Raw genomic sequence first — 19,385 nt, 5'->3', positions numbered from 1 at the left:
GATGCATTTTTATTTGTTCACTGAAAAATTAGTAAAGTGAAAGAAAAGGAATTCCAAAGTTCATAAGATTTGTATTTGATCTTATTATAAAGTGGTATGTATTTACTATAATCATATGTATTACATTTTAATTAAAACATGGAGTATTAATATAACACTGCTGAAACACTGGCTCCGTTCACGTAAAAGAGCCTGCTCATTTGGCTCGCAAATGGCTCTTCGTTCAAAATACTTAAAGAAAAAAAATATATATATATATCAACCTAGAACCATAAGATTCTTTTTTGCTAATCTCCAATGTAAAGCGCAAAAAGTAGGCTACCATTATGTCAGATCATGAAATATGCCTTAAAATATATTTTCTTACCTGGTCAAATTATTAGATCTCTTTTTAAAGCACTGCAAAAACCAGCTTGGTGCCCTCTCCCCACTATTTGTTTATGCAGTGAGGATTCACCCTCTTTATATAAATATTTAATAAATTATCTGCAGATAATTGTTGTTTTGAGCTCCTAAAGCAGTAGCAGCAGCATGCAAACCAGGGAGCCAAATGAACATATCTTTCACCTATGCAATTCGGTTCACAACGGTCATCATTATGTTGCATGCGTCAACTAATGGTTGTGTGCTGGCCATCCACTGGAAGATTGCTGTAGAGTGGAGTCTACAGTGTCCAGAAGCGACTTCAACATTCATTTTCTGGATTCAGGTTAATTTAAACATCGGTTTAAAACCTCTTAAGGATCGGACCCTTTAAAATGTTTTGCCTAAAATAACATACCCAAATGTAACTGCCTGTAGCTCAGGACTTGAAGCAAGGATATGCATATGTTTTATTTATTTAACTAGGCAAGTCAGTTAAGAACAAATTCTTATTTACAATGACAACCTACCAAAAGGCCTCCTGCAGGTAGGGGGCTGGGATTTAAAAAACGTAAATATAGGACAAAAAAACACATCACGACAAGAGCGACAACACAACATAAAGAGAGACCTAAGACAACAACATAGCAAGGCAGCAACACATGAGAACACAGCATGGTACAAACATTATTGGGCACAGACAACAGCACGAAGGTAGAGACAACAACACATCACGCAAAGCAGCCACAACTGTCAGTAAGAGTGTCCATGATTGAGCCTTTGAATGAAGAGATGGAGATAAAACTGTCCAGTTTGTTGCAGCTTGTTCCTGTCACCAGCTGCAGCGAACTGAAAAGACGAGCGACCTAGGGATGTGTGTGCTTTGGTGACTTTCAACAGAATGTGACTGGCAGAACGGGTGTTGTATGTGGAGGATGAGGGCTACAGTAGATATCTCGGATAGGGGGAGTGAGGCCTAAGAGGGTTTTATAAATAAGCATCAACCACTGGGTCTTGCTACAGGTATACAGAGATGACCAGTTTACAGAGGTGTATAGAGTGCGGTGATGTGTCCTATAAGGAGCATGGGTGGCAAATCTGATGGCTGAATGGTAAAGAACATCTAGCCACTCAAGAGCATCCTTACCTGGCAATCTATAAATGATGTCTCTAATCTAGCATGGGTAGGATGGCCATCTGAATCAGGGTTAGTTTGGCAGCTGGGGTGAAAGAGGAGTGATTACGATAGAGGAAACCATGTCTACATTTAAATTTAGCCTACAGCTTTGATATGTGCTGAGAGAAGGACAGTGTACCGTTTAGCCATACTCCCAAGTACTTGTATGAGGTGACTACGTCAAGCTCTAAACCCTCAGAGGTAGTAATAACACCGGTGGGGAGAGGGGCATTCTTTTTACCAAACCACATGACCTTTGTTTTGGAGGTGTTCAGAACAAGGTTAAAGGTAGAGAAAGCTTATTGGACACTAAGAAAGTTTTGTTGTAGAGTGTTCAACACAAAATCCAGGGAGGGGCCAGCTGAGTATAAGGCTATCATCTGCATATAAATAGATGAGAGAGCATCCTACTGCATGAGCTATGTTGTTGATGTAAATTGAGAAGAGCGTGGGGCCTAGGATTGAGCCTTGGGGTACTCCCTTGGTGACACGCAGTGGCTGAGACAGCAGATGTTCTGACTTTATACACTGTACTCTTAGAGAGAGGTAGTTAGCAAAACAGACCAAAGACCCCTCGGAGACACCAATACTCCTTAGCCGGCTCACAAGAATGGAATGACCTACCGTATCAAAAACTTTGGCCAAGTCAACAGAAATAGCAGCACACCATTGCTTAGAATCAAGGGCAATTGAGGACCTTTAAGGTTGCAGTGACGCATCCATAACCTGAGCGGAAACCAAATTGCATACCAGAGAGAATACTATAGACATTAAGAAAGCCAGTCAGTTGATTATTGACAAGTTTTTCCAACACTTTTGATAAACAGGGCAAAATAGAAAATTGTCCTATAACAGTTAGGATCAGCTTGATCTCCCCCATTTAAATAAAGGACAAACCGTGGCTGCTTTCCAAGCAATGGGAACCTCCGCAGAAAGGAGAGACAGGTTAAAAAGGTTGGAGATAGGCTTGGCGATGATAGGGGCAGCAACCTTAAAGAAGAAAGTGTCTAAACCATCTGACTCAGATGTTTTTTGGGGGTCAAGTTTCAGGAGGCCCTTTAGCTCCTCGGACTCAGTGACTGCCTACAGGGAGAAACTTTGTAGCGGGGCAGGGGAAAAAGAAGGAGAAGCATCGGGGATAGTCACATTGGAAGGGGTGGGAGATGAGGAAATTTTGGACGGGCAAGGAGGCATGGCTGAGTCAAATAGGAATCCTGACTTAATGAAGTGGTGATTAAAGAGCTCAGCCATGTGGTGCTTGTCAGTAACAACCACATCAACATTAAGGGACATGGGCAGCTGTGAGGATGGTTTATTCTCCAGATCTTTAACTGTTTTCCAGAACTTCTTGGGGGTTAAACCCACAGAGAGAGAACTGCTCCTGAAAGTAAATAACTTTGGCCTTCCAGATAGCCTGAATGCACTTATTTCTCATTTGCCTGAACGAGAGCCAGCCAGCCTGAATATGCGTGTGCCGAGCCTTTCACCAAATGTATTTCTTGAGGTGGAGTAACTCTGCAAGATCACGGTCGAACCAGGGGCTGAACCCGTTTTTAATTCTAATTTTCTGTATGGGGACGTGTTCAATAACAATACCACTGAAAATATAAAAAAAGAAGGTCCAAGCGTCTTCGACAGAGGGGATCAAGCTGATTCTATACCATTTTACAGAGGCCAGTTCATGAAGGAAGGCTTGCTCATAAAAAAAAAATTTTGCAAGCGTCTATGCCAATCAGGACAGGTCGTTTCACTGAGCAGCCATTACAAACACAGGTGGTGGTTTAAGCATGTCCCATTTTAGGTCATCTAGCAGGACAAATTCACACTTAGTGTAAGGGGCCAAGAGAGACCTTAGGGCAGGTAGGGTACAGGCTGATGGAGGACTATAGCACCCAGCAACAGTCAACAAAGAGCTATTTGAACATTTAATGCTTAAAACCAGCAAACCAAATTGTTTGGGGACAGACTTGATGGAGACAACCGAGCAGTGAAGTTGATCCTTGGTAAAGATTGCCACTCCCCCACCTTTGGAAGATCTGTCTTGCCGAAAAAGGTTATAACCAGAAAGGTTATCAGTATTCAAAACACATCTCAGTAATGACCAACACATCTGGATTGGAGCTGTGAACCCACACTTTCAAATGATGCATTGTAGGTAATAAGCTTCTAGTGTTAACGTGTAGAAAACTCAGGCTTTTACGAGAGCAGAAATCAGTGAAGCAGATATCAGAGCACAAGTCAGAATTGGGCCTAGCAAAGGTAGATGGGCCAGGGTGTACATGCACATTTCCAGATATCATCAACAGTAATACAATCAAGGCACGGCATAGTACAGGGAGAGCTCTGCAGTGCTGATTTATGATATCTGAATGTGCATCAGATGGCAACAAGATCATATTGTACAGCAATTTCATCAGGTAACATGAATACAAAACCAGCAAGAGGTGGTTAGAATAGGATGGGAGGCCAAAAGTCTGTGTAACTAATAGAGAGTCAGGGTCCTGAGTGTGGGAGCAAACAGCCTGTCCCACAGTTGGGTAAAGAAAGGTTGTAGACAAAGTATGCAGGAGTCATGAGGCAAATGGCAAAATGCACAAGAGAAAAAAATCTATATATAAACGACTTGGGGCTAGCTATTGTAAGTTCAGAGGCACTCGCCCCAACAGTGCGTGTGTGCTGGAGGCGAGCGAAAGCTCGGGAGAGAGTGGGGGGGTGTGTGGTGGGGGTACCTGTACCAGACAGGGGGAGACGGGTTATTCTTGATACCATTTGAAAGGAAACACTTTGAAGTTTGTGGAAACGTCAAATGAATGTAGGAGAATATAACACATTAATTGAACCTTTATTTAACTAGGCAAGTCAGTTAAGAACAATTTCTTATTTACAATGCCGGACGACGCTGGGCCAATTGTGCGCCGCCCTATGGGGCTCCCAATCACGGCCGGATGTGATACAGCCTGGATTCGAACCAGGTACTACAGTGATGCCTCTTGCACTGAGATGCAGTGCCTTAGACCGCTGTGCCACTCAGGAGCTGGTAAAAGATACAAATAAATAAAAAAACATGCATTTTCTTTTTTTGTTTTGTTCCATCATCTTTGAAATGCACGAGAAAGGCCAATATGTGACTTATGACTCTAGGTACAATTTAGATTTTGGGCACTAGACAACAGCAGTGTATGTGCAAAGTTTTAGACTGATCCAATGAACCATTGCATTTCTGTTCAAAATGTTGTATTACGTCTGCCCAAATATGCCTAATTGGTTTATTGATACATTTTCAAGTTCATAAATGTGCACTCTCCTCAAACAATAACATGGTATTCTTTCACTGTAATTGCTACTGTAAATTGGACAGTGCAGTTAGATTAACAAGAATTTATGCTTTCTTGGAAAATGTGTTACTTACAACCTCATGCTAATCACATTAGCTCAACCATCCCATGGGGGGGGGGGGGGCTTTGTTTTACTTTGACAGTTACAGCTGATTTCGGGATTGTATATCGATTCGCTCTCCATAAATATGTGTCATCTGAATTGCTTAAATTAAACTTTGCCAACAGCTCCTGATATCAAAAACTACAATCAGTGTCCTGAATTAGTCTAGTGAGCATGTGCACCCAGCTATATCCTGACCCGAGCTTGTTTTCCTCCTCACGTCATAAATACTGCACCCTCAACTTCAAATTGATTTGCTAGTTATACAATCATGTAACTAAGATTTTTTCTGGAAAGAAAGTTGAAAAGGATTTATTGTTTTGTTGAATAGCCATGACTGGTTTGAGCCATCTGTCGTGTTTTATTGCTACTTAACGCAGACCTAAGATCAGTTTAAAGATCCACCGGCGTCATTGACGTAGGGGTTTAGCTGGATGTTTCTGACTGGTCTGGAACTGTGACAAAGGGCAGCCTCTCCCTACTTGACACGATGGGATATGGAGTGATTTTGCCAACACAGCCACCAGATATGTACACGGTCTTGGACCCTTAACCTTTTTTTTTACAAAACGGACGATCGTATTTGTTGATTGAATCAGACCTCATTAATATAATGAATAATCCAGGAATGTCACAAGTTCATTGAGAAAACAGCAACTCTACAGAGCGCGGCTAAATTACTTCAGGAGACAGTCTGCAGAGCTCCTCCTCACAAGGAACACATTTGCCTCAGAGAACCATAAGGGCCGCCATGATGGATTTTCTGCCATTTTGAATTGAGTGAAAAACACTTAAAGTTACTCCTCTGCAACCGAATGACCTGATCTGTAGGAAACTTGATAATAGTGTCCCTCTATGGACAAAAGTCTCACAAGGCAATATATTCTAGGCTAGTAATTTAAAACATGGCCACTATTGACCAATAAACATTCCCAGTGGACGTGGTCGGGCACAAATGCACATTAAAACCATTTGCGGATATTCGTATTGTAACAAAATACTAACCAATATTAATTGAGGGGGACTGTGTCGTACATATCCAGCAGCACTTCGTACTCTGCCGCCTCCATGCAATGTACACTGTATATGGAATACAAAGTGGGCTATTTTACCCAGAGTCTACAGAGGGATTCTGTGATGTTTACCCAGATTCAATACAGGGATCCTGTGATGTTTACCCAGAGTCAATACAGGGATCCTGTGATGTCTAGCCAGAGTCAATACAGGGATCCTGTGATGTTTACCCAGAGTCAATACAGGGATCCTGTGATGTTTACCCAGAGTCAATACAGGGATCCTGTGATGTTTACCCAGAGTCAATACAGGGATCCTGTGATGTTTACCCAGAGTCAATACAGGGATCCTGTGATGTTTACCCAGAGTCAATACAGGGATCCTGTGATGTTTACCCAGAGTCAATACAGGGATCCTGTGATGTTTACTCAGAGTCAATACAGGGATCCTGTGATGTCTACCCAGAGTCTACAGAGGGATCATGAGAACGGATGCCTGAGAGAATGGAGGTGTGGAGGTGATTCAGTCCTCCGTCTGTTTGATTTCTCTCTCTGCCTGTGGGGATTTTCTCTCCACCTGTGTTGGTTCTCTCTCTGCCTGTGGGGATTTTCTCTCCACCTGTGTTGGTTCTCTCTCTGCCTGTGCGGGTTCTCGCTCTGCCTGTGTGGGTTTTCTGATGACTCTTCAGGTTTCCTGACTGAGCGAATCTCTTCCCACATATATCACATTTATAACGTTTTTCTCCAGTGTGTGTTCTCTTGTGTACAGTCAGCAGTCCTGACTGAGCGAATCTCTTCCTGCATAGAGTACAGCTGTAGGGTTTCTCTCCAGTGTGCACTCGTTGGTGCATTTTCAATTCTACTGGCTGAATAAAGCTCTTCCCACATTGATCGCAGCGGTAGGGTTTCTCTCCTGTGTGCCTACGCATGTGTACATTCAGGGATCCCATGTGTGTGAAGCTCTTCCCACATCGATCACACAGGAAAAGAGAGTTCTCTCTGGGGTGTACAAGCTGGTGCGTTCGCAACTCTCCTTTGGAAACATATCTCTTATCACACTGTTCACAAGTGTAAGGTTTCTCTCCGGTGTGTATATGCTTGTGTTTAGTCAGGAATCCCGATGAAGCAAAGCTCTTCCCACATTGATCACAAACATATGGTTTCTCGCCTGTGTGTATACGCTTGTGTATATTCAGGTTTCCCGAACTAGCAAAACTCTTTCCACACTGATCACAGACATATTGTTTCTCGCCTGTGTGTATACGCTTGTGTATATTCAGGTCTCCAGAACTAGCAAAACTCTTCCCACATTGATCACAGACATGAATACCCTCCCACATGTGTTTTCTCTGGTGGTGTCTTGCTAGGTCTTCTGAATGAGCAAAACTCCACTCACAGTGCTTACAGCTGTATATAGCACAGCTACGAGGTTTCTCTCCAGTGTGTGTTGGCTTATGTAAAGTCAGTGTTCCTGAGTTAGTAAATCTCTTCCCACATTGATCACAGACATATGGTTTCTCTCCAGTGTGTGTTAGCTTGTGTTCAGTCAGGGAATAAGCTCTCGCAAAACTCTTTTCACATTGATCACAGCGATAAGATTTCTCTCCTGTGTGTGTATGCTGGTGCCGTTTCAACTTCACTGATGTAGGGAAGCTCTTCTCACAGTCTGAGCAGTGGAACATCACACCAGTGTGTGTTCGCTTGTGTTCAGTCAGGGAACAAGCTTGAGTAAAACTCTTCCCACATTGATCGCAGCTATAAGGTTTCTCTCCAGTGTGTGTTCGCTTGTGTATAGTCAGTGTTCCTGACATACGGAAACGCTTTCCACATATAGGACAGCCATATGGTTTCTCTCCTGTGTGTGTTCTCTTGTGTCTAGTCAGTGTTCCTGACATACGGAAACTCTTTCCGCATATAGGACAGACATATGGTCTCTCTCCTGTGTGTACTCTTTGGTGTCTTCGTAGGTTTCCTGACTGAGTGAAACTCTTCTCACATACATCACAGCTATAAGTTCGCTGTATCACTTTCAACCCTGGAACCTTCCCAGATGATAAGACCCTCCCACTGAGCGAACAACCATTTGGGTTGTCCCCTGTGAAACAAAGACATGAGTTAAGGTTCCTCACTATGTACCAAAGTACTTAACAATGAACTAGTGTTGAAGTATCTTCCCCACCCAACACAGATGAGCTACTATACAACACTGAATAGTTACGTTTAGCAAATATGGGTCAATTAATAAATATTGACCAATCAATGAACTGTTACTGACGCAGATTGTAGACTAATACACACACCATTGTTCTTACTTGTGGACATCGAATCTGAATCTCCATATCCCTTCTCTTCTCCTCCTACTCTCGTAGTTCCACTCAGCCCCAGTGTTTTCCTGCAGTCGACCAGCCGCACAGACACCCTCTTCAAACCCAGTAGTAATGTGCTAGCGGGAGAGGCAGGACCTGGGGACTCGGGGAGAGGGGAGGCAGGTGGGAGAGACATGTCCTGAAAACCACAAAAAGGGATCCAGTATAAATCAGGAAGGAAACTCTCCTACCGGTCAAGGAATTTAGAATCCTCAAAAGTCTCAGCAGTATTTCCGTGATTCCTCTCATTCTCTGGACCCCCTGCTATAAAATGCATTGAGGAGACTACCTGAGGTCCTCCTTGGACTTTCTCCTCCAATGAATTTATAACAGGAGGTCCAGAGAATGAGAGGAATCAAGGAAATACTGCTGAGACTTTCTGGGAAATACTCACATCCCTATGCCTCTGCTCTGGAGTGTGGCTCTCTGGAGCTGGCTCTGCCTCCAGCCCGTTGCTAGGAAACCAATCCTTGTCCTGCATGTCCCATTCCTCGCCGCAGGTTGTAGCATCATCATCATCAGACTGGCTGGGACTCATGGGTGCCACAGTAGATTCTTCATGTATCTTTCTGATGTCATCTTTCAGTCGGAGTAACCAAGACATTCCCTGCTCCTCCGAATTGACTGAATCTGCATTTTCCCACATTTCCTCCATGATTTTACGTCGCAATGAGCGATGGTTCTTTCCTTTAACTTGGGAGCCATCTATTCCACAACGTTCACACAGGTATCGTAAATTATCCTTGGTTAGACGGTGCAAACTCTGTTCGATTTCATCCAGCAATGTTTCCTTCTCTCCACTCATGTTGTCCTACTGGAGGGAACAACAATGAAATCAATGGCAAGACAGCAGGAAGTCCATACACTTTAGATGACCTGTAGTAGAAGAAGTCCATACAACTTTAGATGACCTGTAGTAGAAGAAGAAAGCAGGAAGTCCATACAATTTAGATGACCTGTAGTAGTAGAAGACAGCAGAAAGTCCATACACCTGTAATAGAAGAATGATACATTACAACACAGTATTGACAGTGTAATATGATATTTACAACATTTACCAGAGTTCTCTTCTCATCACCTAATCCAACTACCTAATGCAACTACTTCTAATCAGCGATAAAGAATCTTTCAAATAAAATGCTACACTTCCTGTAGCAGTTTGGCACAGTTCCATACGCTGTTTGTGCCTCCAGTTGAAGAACTACACTTCCTCCCCAGTTACTTACACACAGGTGTTCAGGGCATGTTAGATAGCTGATTAGCACAGGTGCCATGTTAGATAGCTGATCAGCACAGGTGTCTTCAGTCAACAAGCGATGTAACAAGAAGACACGGCCGTGTGGGAACCATAACCCTACAAAACGGTGTAACTCATTTAAACGTTTTTTGAAAATATTTCTTGCTGATATGAAAGATACAGTACGTTCCTTTTGTTTTCAAATACGTACAGCAAGTAGTGTTAATATTTACCGCAAGCGATGCGCGTTAATGTTTTTGGCTGCTTGGGGGGGGCAAGGGGACCCCCAGCTCCACTAAAACCCTTGACAACTACGTGCCGTTTTCAGGGGATTGGTAAATGTTAACTATTTGGTTTTAATATCGTCACCTCTTAAGCGCCTAGTCAGAACTACACATTTCTGATTATTCCACATGCATCTCTATCAGAGTTAAACAGCAGTAATGGCATGCTTTTCATGATCAGTAAACATCAATGGATCATGTATTTTCAGATATGTGAGGGTAGCCAGATCCATTTGGCATGTAGCTAGCTAGCTAGCCAAGTAAACAACATGTGTCATTTGTATTGAGATATCGTGAGGCTACCCTCAAGTATCTGAAATGACATGATCCATTGATGTTTACTGCGAACGATGACATGTCAGAGGGAGAAGGCGGCCAAACCCTCCCCGAACCCGGACGACGCTGGGACAATTGTGCGCCGCCTCATGGGTCTCCCGATCGCAGCGACACAGCCCGGTATCGAACCAGGATCTATAGTGATGCAGCTAGCACTGCGATGCCTTAGACCGCTGCGACACAGCTGCGCCACTCGGGAGGCCTAATGGCGCCCTTTTCTTGAGAGCAAAAACAATTCACATTTCTTGCCCCCATTCGTTTAACGCGGAACACCTGTTCCCTCTGACCAGCAGAAGCACAAACAATTATCAGAAGACCACTTCTGGTTACCCTCACCAATTCCACAGCACCCAACTCTGTTTTCACCCACCCTGAAACCACTAAATGGATCAGCCACAAGGCAAGAGTCCAACTTTTTCTAAAACTTAACTCCTACTGTCACAGATTCATCTTTATCCTGACCCTCAGTGCCTCGGGCTCCGAGAACTTTACCACACCTACCACCTCCGATACTTCGCCCTCATTAACTCACATTTCTCCTCCTGTCTTCAGCTCCCTCTGCTTACACTTTCTACCGTTCTTCTTTAACAAACCATCTCCCTTTTCCCCAGCATTTTTAACCCAACTCAAGCTCCCCCTCTTCCTCCCTCTCTCAAACCTCCCTCTCTTTTCCCCTCCATATTCCAAGTATAAGTCTCCTTATGATAAGTGCACTTCACCTGACACATCTTCAGTGTTTGACAATCAGCACAGATCGAAAACGATAACACTTAATGAGGAAACAAAATAACAAAATGAAGCATTGTAATTGATTAATCGAAATTGATTGATCATTAGAATTTTGACAGTCTTAAACCACAGAGTATGGAAAAGCATTGTCAATTGAGAATAATTTATCTTGTCACAATTCATGCTCTCCAAAGGAAATGAAATGGCAAACATGATAAATGATTTGTCATTTAAGCATTTACATTTGATTTTTAAATGTATCAGTGTTGTACTGGATAGTACCATGGAACTTAAATATCAAACACACTTTGCTATTTATTTTGTAAATTGGCAGACAATATGCATACTCAACCATGAAAATACCAATTTAGGAAATGCATACCCAGTTAGAAAAAGGAATTGAAAACATGATATTGATTTATCATTGGCCATTTGCAATTCCAATTGAGTTTTGGCAGCTAAACGCTTCCATACACTCGCCCGATATAAAGACCTGAACTCAGACCGACTAATGACGCCATCAACATGGCCGCAACCTAATCTACAAAACTTCCTCCGGTATTATTTTTGGAGAAATTCATAACGTCGTTTAAAGGTATCGACATGAAGAAAAAAATAACGTTATGGTTCATTTGAGCTATTTATATTTTAAAACGGAGCAATATCAGACCAACTAACGTTAAAGATTTTAATATATATATATATATATATATATATATATATATATATACACACACCTTAACCGACGACTAGTTGGGCATAAACGTCCGTGTCATACTCACAATGCCGGGTTTGTTTGGACCTCACCAAACTAGAATTTGTAACATTGTCATAATTAGACTGTGAACATTCCTCGTTCATAAAGGTACAAAAACATAAATCCGGCTAAAGCTGTTGTTGAACAAAAGCTAGCCAACTGACCAGATTCCTTGAAGAAAAGCCAACTACGTAGTTAGCATGTCTCTGTCCCCCGTTTTCTTCCACGTGGAAAGGCAGGTAGGCTATATCTCGTCAGTTTCGACTAATGGTCCTTTTCTACGGCGCTGTATTTTTTTATATTGAGATGAATATCTTGCTTAAACGATACTAGTTCGACTCTTAACTGGCTACCATCTTTAGTTGCAGGGCAGCAACTTCCGTTTTGTTGCGTTCAGTCACAGGCCAGAGCAATCGAGTATCGACAGAAAAAGAAGCGAGACATCCCATTCGCTGTTTGTTTTTTTGGGACTCCCTAAAACACGCCACTTCAATACAGCTACGACTTTACGCAGCAGGTTAGGATAATTAATGTAGCAGGTTATGAAAATGCTTTACTAACCTGCTACGAAGTCACTTAAATTGAAGTGCGGTGTTTTTAGGGAGTCCCGTTTTTTTCTGGTTCAATGAAAGTCCATGAGTTAAGTAGACCAGAACTGACCATTTTCCCCCAATGGTTTTCAATGGTAAACGGAGCCTGAGTGAACTATCTATCCACCATATTTTATATAAGTAAACTTATTTTTCTGTGGGGTTTATTGAAAGTTGGTATCCAACGTTAGTGCATTATCACCACCTACTGTACTGGAGGGTGGGCCAGAGACAACCTGCCAGCCTAATTTCTCTTAAAAAACGATATCAAAAGATTGGCGATTGTAAAATGATGCTCTACTCAGTAAACACTTAACTCAATTTCTGTATCCTATTCTCCCTCCTACTGGATCTCAGTCTCTCCCTCTCATACGGACCACAGTGTATCAGTCTCTCTCCTTCCCTCTATTACTGACCACACTCAGTGTCTCCTTCCCTCTCATACTGACCACACTATCAGTCTCTCCTTCCCTCTCATACTGACCACACTGTATCAGTCTCTCTCCTTCCCTCTCCTACTGACCACAGTGTATCAGTCTCTCTCACACTGACCACACTGTATCAGTCTCCTTCCCTCTCCTACTGACCACACTGTATCAGTCTCTCTCCTACTGACCACACTGTATCAGTCTCTCTCCTTCCCTCTCCTACTGACCACACTATCAGTCTCTCTCCTTCCCTCTCCTACTGACCACACTGTATCAGTCTCTCTCCTACTGACCACACTATCAGTCTCTCCTTCCTTCTCCTACTGACCACACTATCAGTCTCTCTCCTTCCCTCTCATACTGACCACACTGTATCAGTCTCTCTCCTTCCCTCTCCTACTGACCCCACTGTATCAGTCTCTCTCCTACTGACCACAGTGTATCAGTCTCTCTCCTTCCCTCTCATACTGACCACACTGTATCAGTCTCTCTCCTTCCCTCTCCTACTGACCACACTATCAGTCTCTCCTTCCCTCTCATACTGACCACACCTTATCAGTCTCTCTCCTTCCCTCTCCTACTGACCACACTGTATCAGTCTCTCTCCTTCCCTCTCATACTGACCACAGTGTATCAGTCTCTCTCCTACTGACCACACTATCAGTCTCTCCTTCCCTCTCATACTGACCACAGTGTGTCAGTCTCTCTCCTTCCCTCTCATACTGACCACAGTGTGTCAGTCTCTCTCCTTCCCTCTCATACTGACCACAGTGTCAGTCTCTCTCCTTCCCTCTCATACTGACCACAGTGTGTCAGTCTCTCTCCTTCCCTCTCATACTGACCACAGTGTGTCAGTCTCTCTCCTTCCCTCTCATACTGACCACAGTGTCAGTCTCTCTCCTTCCCTCTCATACTGACCACAGTGTGTCAGTCTCTCTCCTTCCCTCTCATACTGACCACAGTGTGTCAGTCTCTCTCCTTCCCTCTCATACTGACCACAGTGTGTCAGTCTCTCTCCTACCCTCTCATACTGACCACAGTGTATCAGAATACACTCCACTCTGTGACCTGGCAGTAATCACACCTTCCAGTTGGATGCTTTTCTATCACATGTAATGTCTTATTCAGCCGGCTGTGTCCCACCCATAGCCTTGTAGAGATGTTCTCTTCCTGCCATCCTCCTTGACTTCCTCTTTACTAGGAATGGATGCTGCCCTTTGTTTCTCTGTACCTCTACTCTTAAAATCAGTCCCTCTAGTCCCTAGCCCATCTAGCCTCCAGCCCATCTAGTCTCTGTCAGGGATGCAAACTGCTGAGGGCCCAAAAAGGTGACACTGTTTTTGCACTGAAACCACACAACAACAAAAAATCCCTGCTAGGGGGAAATGCAGGTTTTAATCAATTAAACAAAGAATATGATCTACATGATCAGTCTCTGTGTGTAAAATAAAAAGCGGTTAATGTGAACCTAAAGAAAGCAATCCAATGTTATTTGTTGCCTAGAGACTTTACTGCAAATGGCACTCTTGAATCTTGAGAAAAAGCAATACACTAATATTGCAGTTAGCCATGACAGCCTTTATAATATACGCTTGTGACCACACACATCTAAATATTGCACTTGGGGAAAAAAACATATTAAAGTAGAAATAGAATGAAACAAACAGGCATTCTATTTTTGCTCTATTATAGTGGCCACTATAGTAGAGGACATCGATCAAGTGCACACGGCTACACGTGGGAAAAAATAACTCACCAAGTGAAACATTTAATAATCCCCCCTCACTCACACACAAGTGGTACTGTCCAGTTCAACACAACTAAAGCAATATCTTTGGGCTACACATTATTACATTGTACACTTTCTGCCTGTGGGCATCTGTTCTACAATGTGCCAGCAGAGCATGAGACCCTTTGTTGGCATAATTGATCTCTTTCAGGCAGAGAGTACACCTGGCCTACCCCTTTTTATCCACTGTATTGAAAAAGTGAGAAAGGGAAAGTGTGTAGTGTTCCTTTCACCTCTATGGTGGCATCCAGTTTAAACCAGGCCCAGCTCCAGCTACACTTCATCCCTGAATCCACTCCTTTAACAAGCAATGCCTCATTTTCACCTAATTCTCTCATTCTGAAAATTAACCACATATTGTAGAGGGAAAACATCAGTTCACAGATAATTAGTTAGCTAGTTAACATTTCACAGATTGCCAGAGTCCAGTAATCAACTAACGCATTATAACTTGAGGAACGGCAAGGAGTCGTATACCAGTTACCATAGCGGATTGGTTAGGTTACTAACGTTAGCGCATCTGATGTTGCAACGTTAGCTAGCTAACGTTAGCTGTCTGACTTTTTTAGCCAGCTAATTTTCACACCATAACTGATCAAATAATTGAGTTTAAGTTGGCTAATGTTGCTCAACATTTCTCTGGCTAGCTAACGGGAATTCGATCCATCTACCAAGATACTTAACAATGCTAACAATACTTGTTCCACCACACTTTTCCCCACCGAGGTAAAGACAGTTTCAAGTTGGATATTCAACGGATATTCGCGCTTTCAAACCTCAATAGCTTTCAAACCACTTGAGCCACAGACTCCAAATAAGTGTCATTATGTTGGAAAAATTGCACAGGTCTTATTTTCACGATTTGGACATTAATTCGCTTTCCAAAGCTAATAAACATGTGGAAATGTGAGCAGCATTTTGTATTCCTAGTTGAATTAGTTAGGGAGCGTAAAACTTTTTTTACATTCAAATTTCAATAGCTCCTTGGTAATGTGACCTACTTGACTCAAACAAGGTCCAGAACGTCCACTGACTACCCTTCTATATTGCACACCCTTTAGTTTGTCCATTTTCATCTCAAGATTTTACATACATTTTTCAACATTTAGAATTTCAATAGCTCCTTGGTAGAATTTAGAATTTCAATAGCTCCTTGGTGATGTGGAAGTCACTAGGTCACATGATCAAGGAGCTATTCTGGTAAAATCTTGTGAGATGAAAATGGACTAACTAAAGGGTGTGCAATATAGAAGGGTAATCAGTTGACATACTGAACCTTGTTTGAAGTCATTAGGTCACATAACCAAGGAGCTTTTGGAAAAATTCATGTAAAATCTGTGAGATGAAAATTGACAAATTAAAGGGTGTGCAATGTGTAGGCCCATTCAGTGGACATTCTGAACCTTGTTTGAGCTATTGAGCTCAAACAATGAGCTATTGAAATTCAAAAATATAAATAAATAACTTAAAATAGTGCGAGCTGTAAAATCGACAAAAAATGTGTGCAATGTGCGGCTATGCCATCGGGTTAGCTAGAACCAGTTTTGAAAGTTTTAGGAGTAATGGTTAAATAGCTATTGGAATTTGAAAAATTTGATTTGTCACTATGTTGACGGTCCCTATTTGCTGTTGGTGGACTTAAGGAAAACTACAGGCGAATATCCAACCTGAAACTGTCTTTACCTCGGTCTTTTTCCCTCACCTCAAACTTTCCAAATGCCAGTTGTTTTTCAGTTACAGCTCATGAAGTACGCTTTCATCACCTTCTCACCCCCGTGGTCAGGCTTCTCACCTACAGTACCTCTTTGTTATCATTCAGGGGACGCACAGCTGTAACTGACAAACTGCCTTTCTACTCTCACGATGTCTTTCCAGAGAGCCGATGATACTATAACTAGCACATTGGTTCTCTCTTCAGTCGTGTGTTGCATTCTGTTATGTGAATGATTGGCTGAGCCTTGGATACACAGTATTGCTCCAAACATGCATCACTCGTTCGCTTACAGCAAGTAGTGAACCCCCGAGCTTACAGCCAGTAGTGGTCCCCCAGCCCCCAGCCAGTAGTGAACCCCCCGCTTACAGCCAGTAGTGATCCCCCAGCTTACAGCCAGTAGTGATCCCCCAGCTTACAGCCAGTAGTGATCCCCCAGCTTACAGCCAGTAGTGATCCCCCAGCTTACAGCCAGTAGTGGTCCCCCAGCTTACAGCCAGTAGTGGTCCCCCAGTTTACAGCCAGTAGTGGTCCAAAGCCCCCAGCTTACAGCCAGTAGTGGTCCAAAGCCCCCAGCTTACAGCCAGTAGTGGTCCAAAGCCCCCAGTTTACAGCCAGTAGTGGTCCAAAGCCCCCAGTTTACAGCCAGTAGTGGTCCAAAGCCCCCAGTTTACAGCCAGTAGTGGTCCAAAGCCCCCCACCACCCCCAAACTTGTCATTGGATCTACACGAATCACGTAGGTCACCTATTTTGGATTCAAAAACGTCGAATTTCGCCCAAAGGTGACTCGTTTGCATCCCTGCTCTGTCCCTACAGTACTGTCATCAGCTCTGCATACAGCCAGGCAAGGCCAACAGTATGGTCATCAGCTCTGCATACAGCCAGGCAAGACCAACAGTACTGTCATCAGCTCTGCATACAGCCAGGCAAGGCCAACAGTACTGTCATCAGCTCTGCTGTGCATACAGCCAGGCAAGGCCAACAGTACTGTCATCAGCTCTGCTGTGCATACAGCCAGGCAAGGCCAACAGTACTGTCATCAGCTCTGCTGTGCATACAGCCAGGCAAGGCCAACAGTACTGTCACCTGCTGTGCATACACCCAGGCAAGGCCAACAGTATGGTCATCAGCTGTGCATACAGCCAGGCAAGGCCTACAGTACTGTCATCAGCTCTGCTGTGCATACAGCCAGGCAAGGCCTACAGTACTGTCATCAGCTCTGCTGTGCATACAGCCAGGCAAGGCCTACAGTACTGTCATCAGCTCTGCTGTGCATACAGCCAGGCAAGGCCTACAGTACTGTCATCAGCTCTGCTGTGCATACAGCCAGGCAAGGCCTACAGTACTGTCACCTGCTGTGCATACAGCCAGGCAAGGCCTACAGTACTGTCACCTGCTGTGCATACAGCCAGGCAAGGCCTACAGTATGGTCATCAGCTGTGCATACAGCCAGGCAAGGCCAACAGTACTGTCACCTGCTGTGCATACAGCCAGGCAAGGCCAACAGTATGGTCATCAGCTCTGCTGTGCATACAGCCAGGCAAGGCCAACAGTACTGTCATCAGCTCTGCTGTGCATACAGCCAGGAAAGGCCTACAGTACTGTCACCTGCTGTGCATACAGCCAGGCAAGGCCAACAGTACTGTCATCAGCTCTGCTGTGCATACAGCCAGGCAAGGCCTACAGTACTGTCACCTGCTGTGCATACAGCCAGGCAAGGCCAACAGTATGGTCATCAGCTCTGCTGTGCATACAGCCAGGCAAGGCCAACAGTACTGTCATCAGCTCTGCTGTGCATACAGCCAGGCAAGGCCTACAGTACTGTCACCTGCTGTGCATACAGCCAGGCAAGGCCAACAGTATGGTCATCAGCTGTGCATACAGCCAGGCAAGGCCTACAGTACTGTCATCAGCTCTGCTGTGCATACAGCCAGGCAAGGCCAACAGTACTGTCACCTGCTGTGCATACAGCCAGGCAAGGCCTACAGTACTGTCATCAGCTCTGCTGTGCATACAGCCAGGCAAGGCCTACAGTACTGTCATCAGCTCTGCTGTGCATACAGCCAGGCAAGGCCTACAGTACTGTCATCAGCTCTGCTGTGCATACAGCCAGGCAAGGCCAACAGTACTGTCATCAGCTCTGCATACAGCCAGGCAAGGCCAACAGTACTGTCATCAGCTCTGCTGTGCATACAGCCAGGCAAGGCCTACAGTACTGTCATCAGCTCTGCTGTGCATACAGCCAGGCAAGGCCTACAGTACTGTCATCAGCTCTGCTGTGCATACAGCCAGGCAAGGCCTACAGTACTGTCATCAGCTCTGCTGTGCATACAGCCAGGCAAGGCCAACAGTACTGTCATCAGCTCTGCTGTGCATACAGCCAGGCAAGGCCTACAGTACTGTCACCTGCTGTGCATACAGCCAGGCAAGGCCAACAGTATGGTCATCAGCTGTGCATACAGCCAGGCAAGGCCTACAGTACTGTCATCAGCTCTGCTGTGCATACAGCCAGGCAAGGCCTACAGTACTGTCATCAGCTCTGCTGTGCATACAGCCAGGCAAGGCCAACAGTACTGTCATCAGCTCTGCTGTGCATACAGCCAGGCAAGGCCAACAGTACTGTCATCAGCTCTGCTGTGCATACAGCCAGGCAAGGCCAACAGTACTGTCACCTGCTGTGCATACAGCCAGGCAAGGCCTACAGTACTGTCATCAGCTCTGCTGTGCATACAGCCAGGCAAGGCCTACAGTACTGTCATCAGCTCTGCTGTGCATACAGCCAGGCAAGGCCTACAGTACTGTCATCAGCTCTGCTGTGCATACAGCCAGGCAAGGCCAACAGTACTGTCATCAGCTCTGCATACAGCCAGGCAAGGCCAACAGTACTGTCATCAGCTCTGCTGTGCATACAGCCAGGCAAGGCCTACAGTACTGTCATCAGCTCTGCTGTGCATACAGCCAGGCAAGGCCTACAGTACTGTCATCAGCTCTGCTGTGCATACAGCCAGGCAAGGCCTACAGTACTGTCATCAGCTCTGCTGTGCATACAGCCAGGCAAGGCCAACAGTACTGTCATCAGCTCTGCTGTGCATACAGCCAGGCAAGGCCTACAGTACTGTCACCTGCTGTGCATACAGCCAGGCAAGGCCAACAGTATGGTCATCAG

The 19,385-nt window shown here is 44.4% G+C and overlaps 1 protein-coding gene across 2 annotated transcripts; it reads right to left on the bottom strand.

Annotated features, from left to right (window-relative positions):
- Positions 1 to 809: 809 nt before the first annotated feature.
- On the bottom strand, positions 810 to 12,106 carry LOC106564036 (uncharacterized). Of its 2 annotated transcripts, none has more exons than XM_045710979.2 (4): positions 11,865 to 12,106; positions 8,752 to 9,348; positions 8,292 to 8,496; positions 810 to 8,086 (listed from the first exon to the last, which is right to left on the bottom strand). In XM_045710979.2, the coding sequence occupies exons 2-4, from the start codon at positions 9,160 to 9,162 to the stop codon at positions 6,450 to 6,452; spliced, it is 2,253 nt and encodes a 750-aa protein (XP_045566935.1). In that variant the 5' UTR covers positions 9,163 to 9,348; positions 11,865 to 12,106; the 3' UTR covers positions 810 to 6,449. The 2 variants fall into 2 exon arrangements, with proteins under 2 accessions (XP_045566935.1, XP_013985486.1); XM_014130011.3 differs by having other exon boundaries at positions 8,304 to 8,496.
- Positions 12,107 to 19,385: the final 7,279 nt, after the last annotated feature.

This window comes from Salmo salar, chromosome 02 (genome assembly GCF_965601325.2).
Source record: "Salmo salar chromosome 02, fSalSal1, whole genome shotgun sequence".
NCBI classification, from domain to species: domain Eukaryota; kingdom Metazoa; phylum Chordata; class Actinopteri; order Salmoniformes; family Salmonidae; genus Salmo; species Salmo salar.
Note: the sequence above shows the minus strand (reverse complement) of the source record. Positions and strands in the feature narration are given on the sequence as shown.

Coding starts and splice junctions, on each gene's coding strand:
- LOC106564036 (XM_045710979.2), bottom strand. CDS start 9,162: ATGAGTGGAGAGAAGGAAACATTGCTGGATGAAATCGAACAGAGTTTG. Junction 8,497..8,751: donor CAGAGCAGAGGCATAGGGAT/GTGAGTATTTCC, acceptor TGTGGTTTTCAG/GACATGTCTCTCCCACCTGC. Junction 8,087..8,291: donor GTCCACAAGTAAGAACAATG/GTGTGTGTATTA, acceptor TTTGTTTCACAG/GGGACAACCCAAATGGTTGT.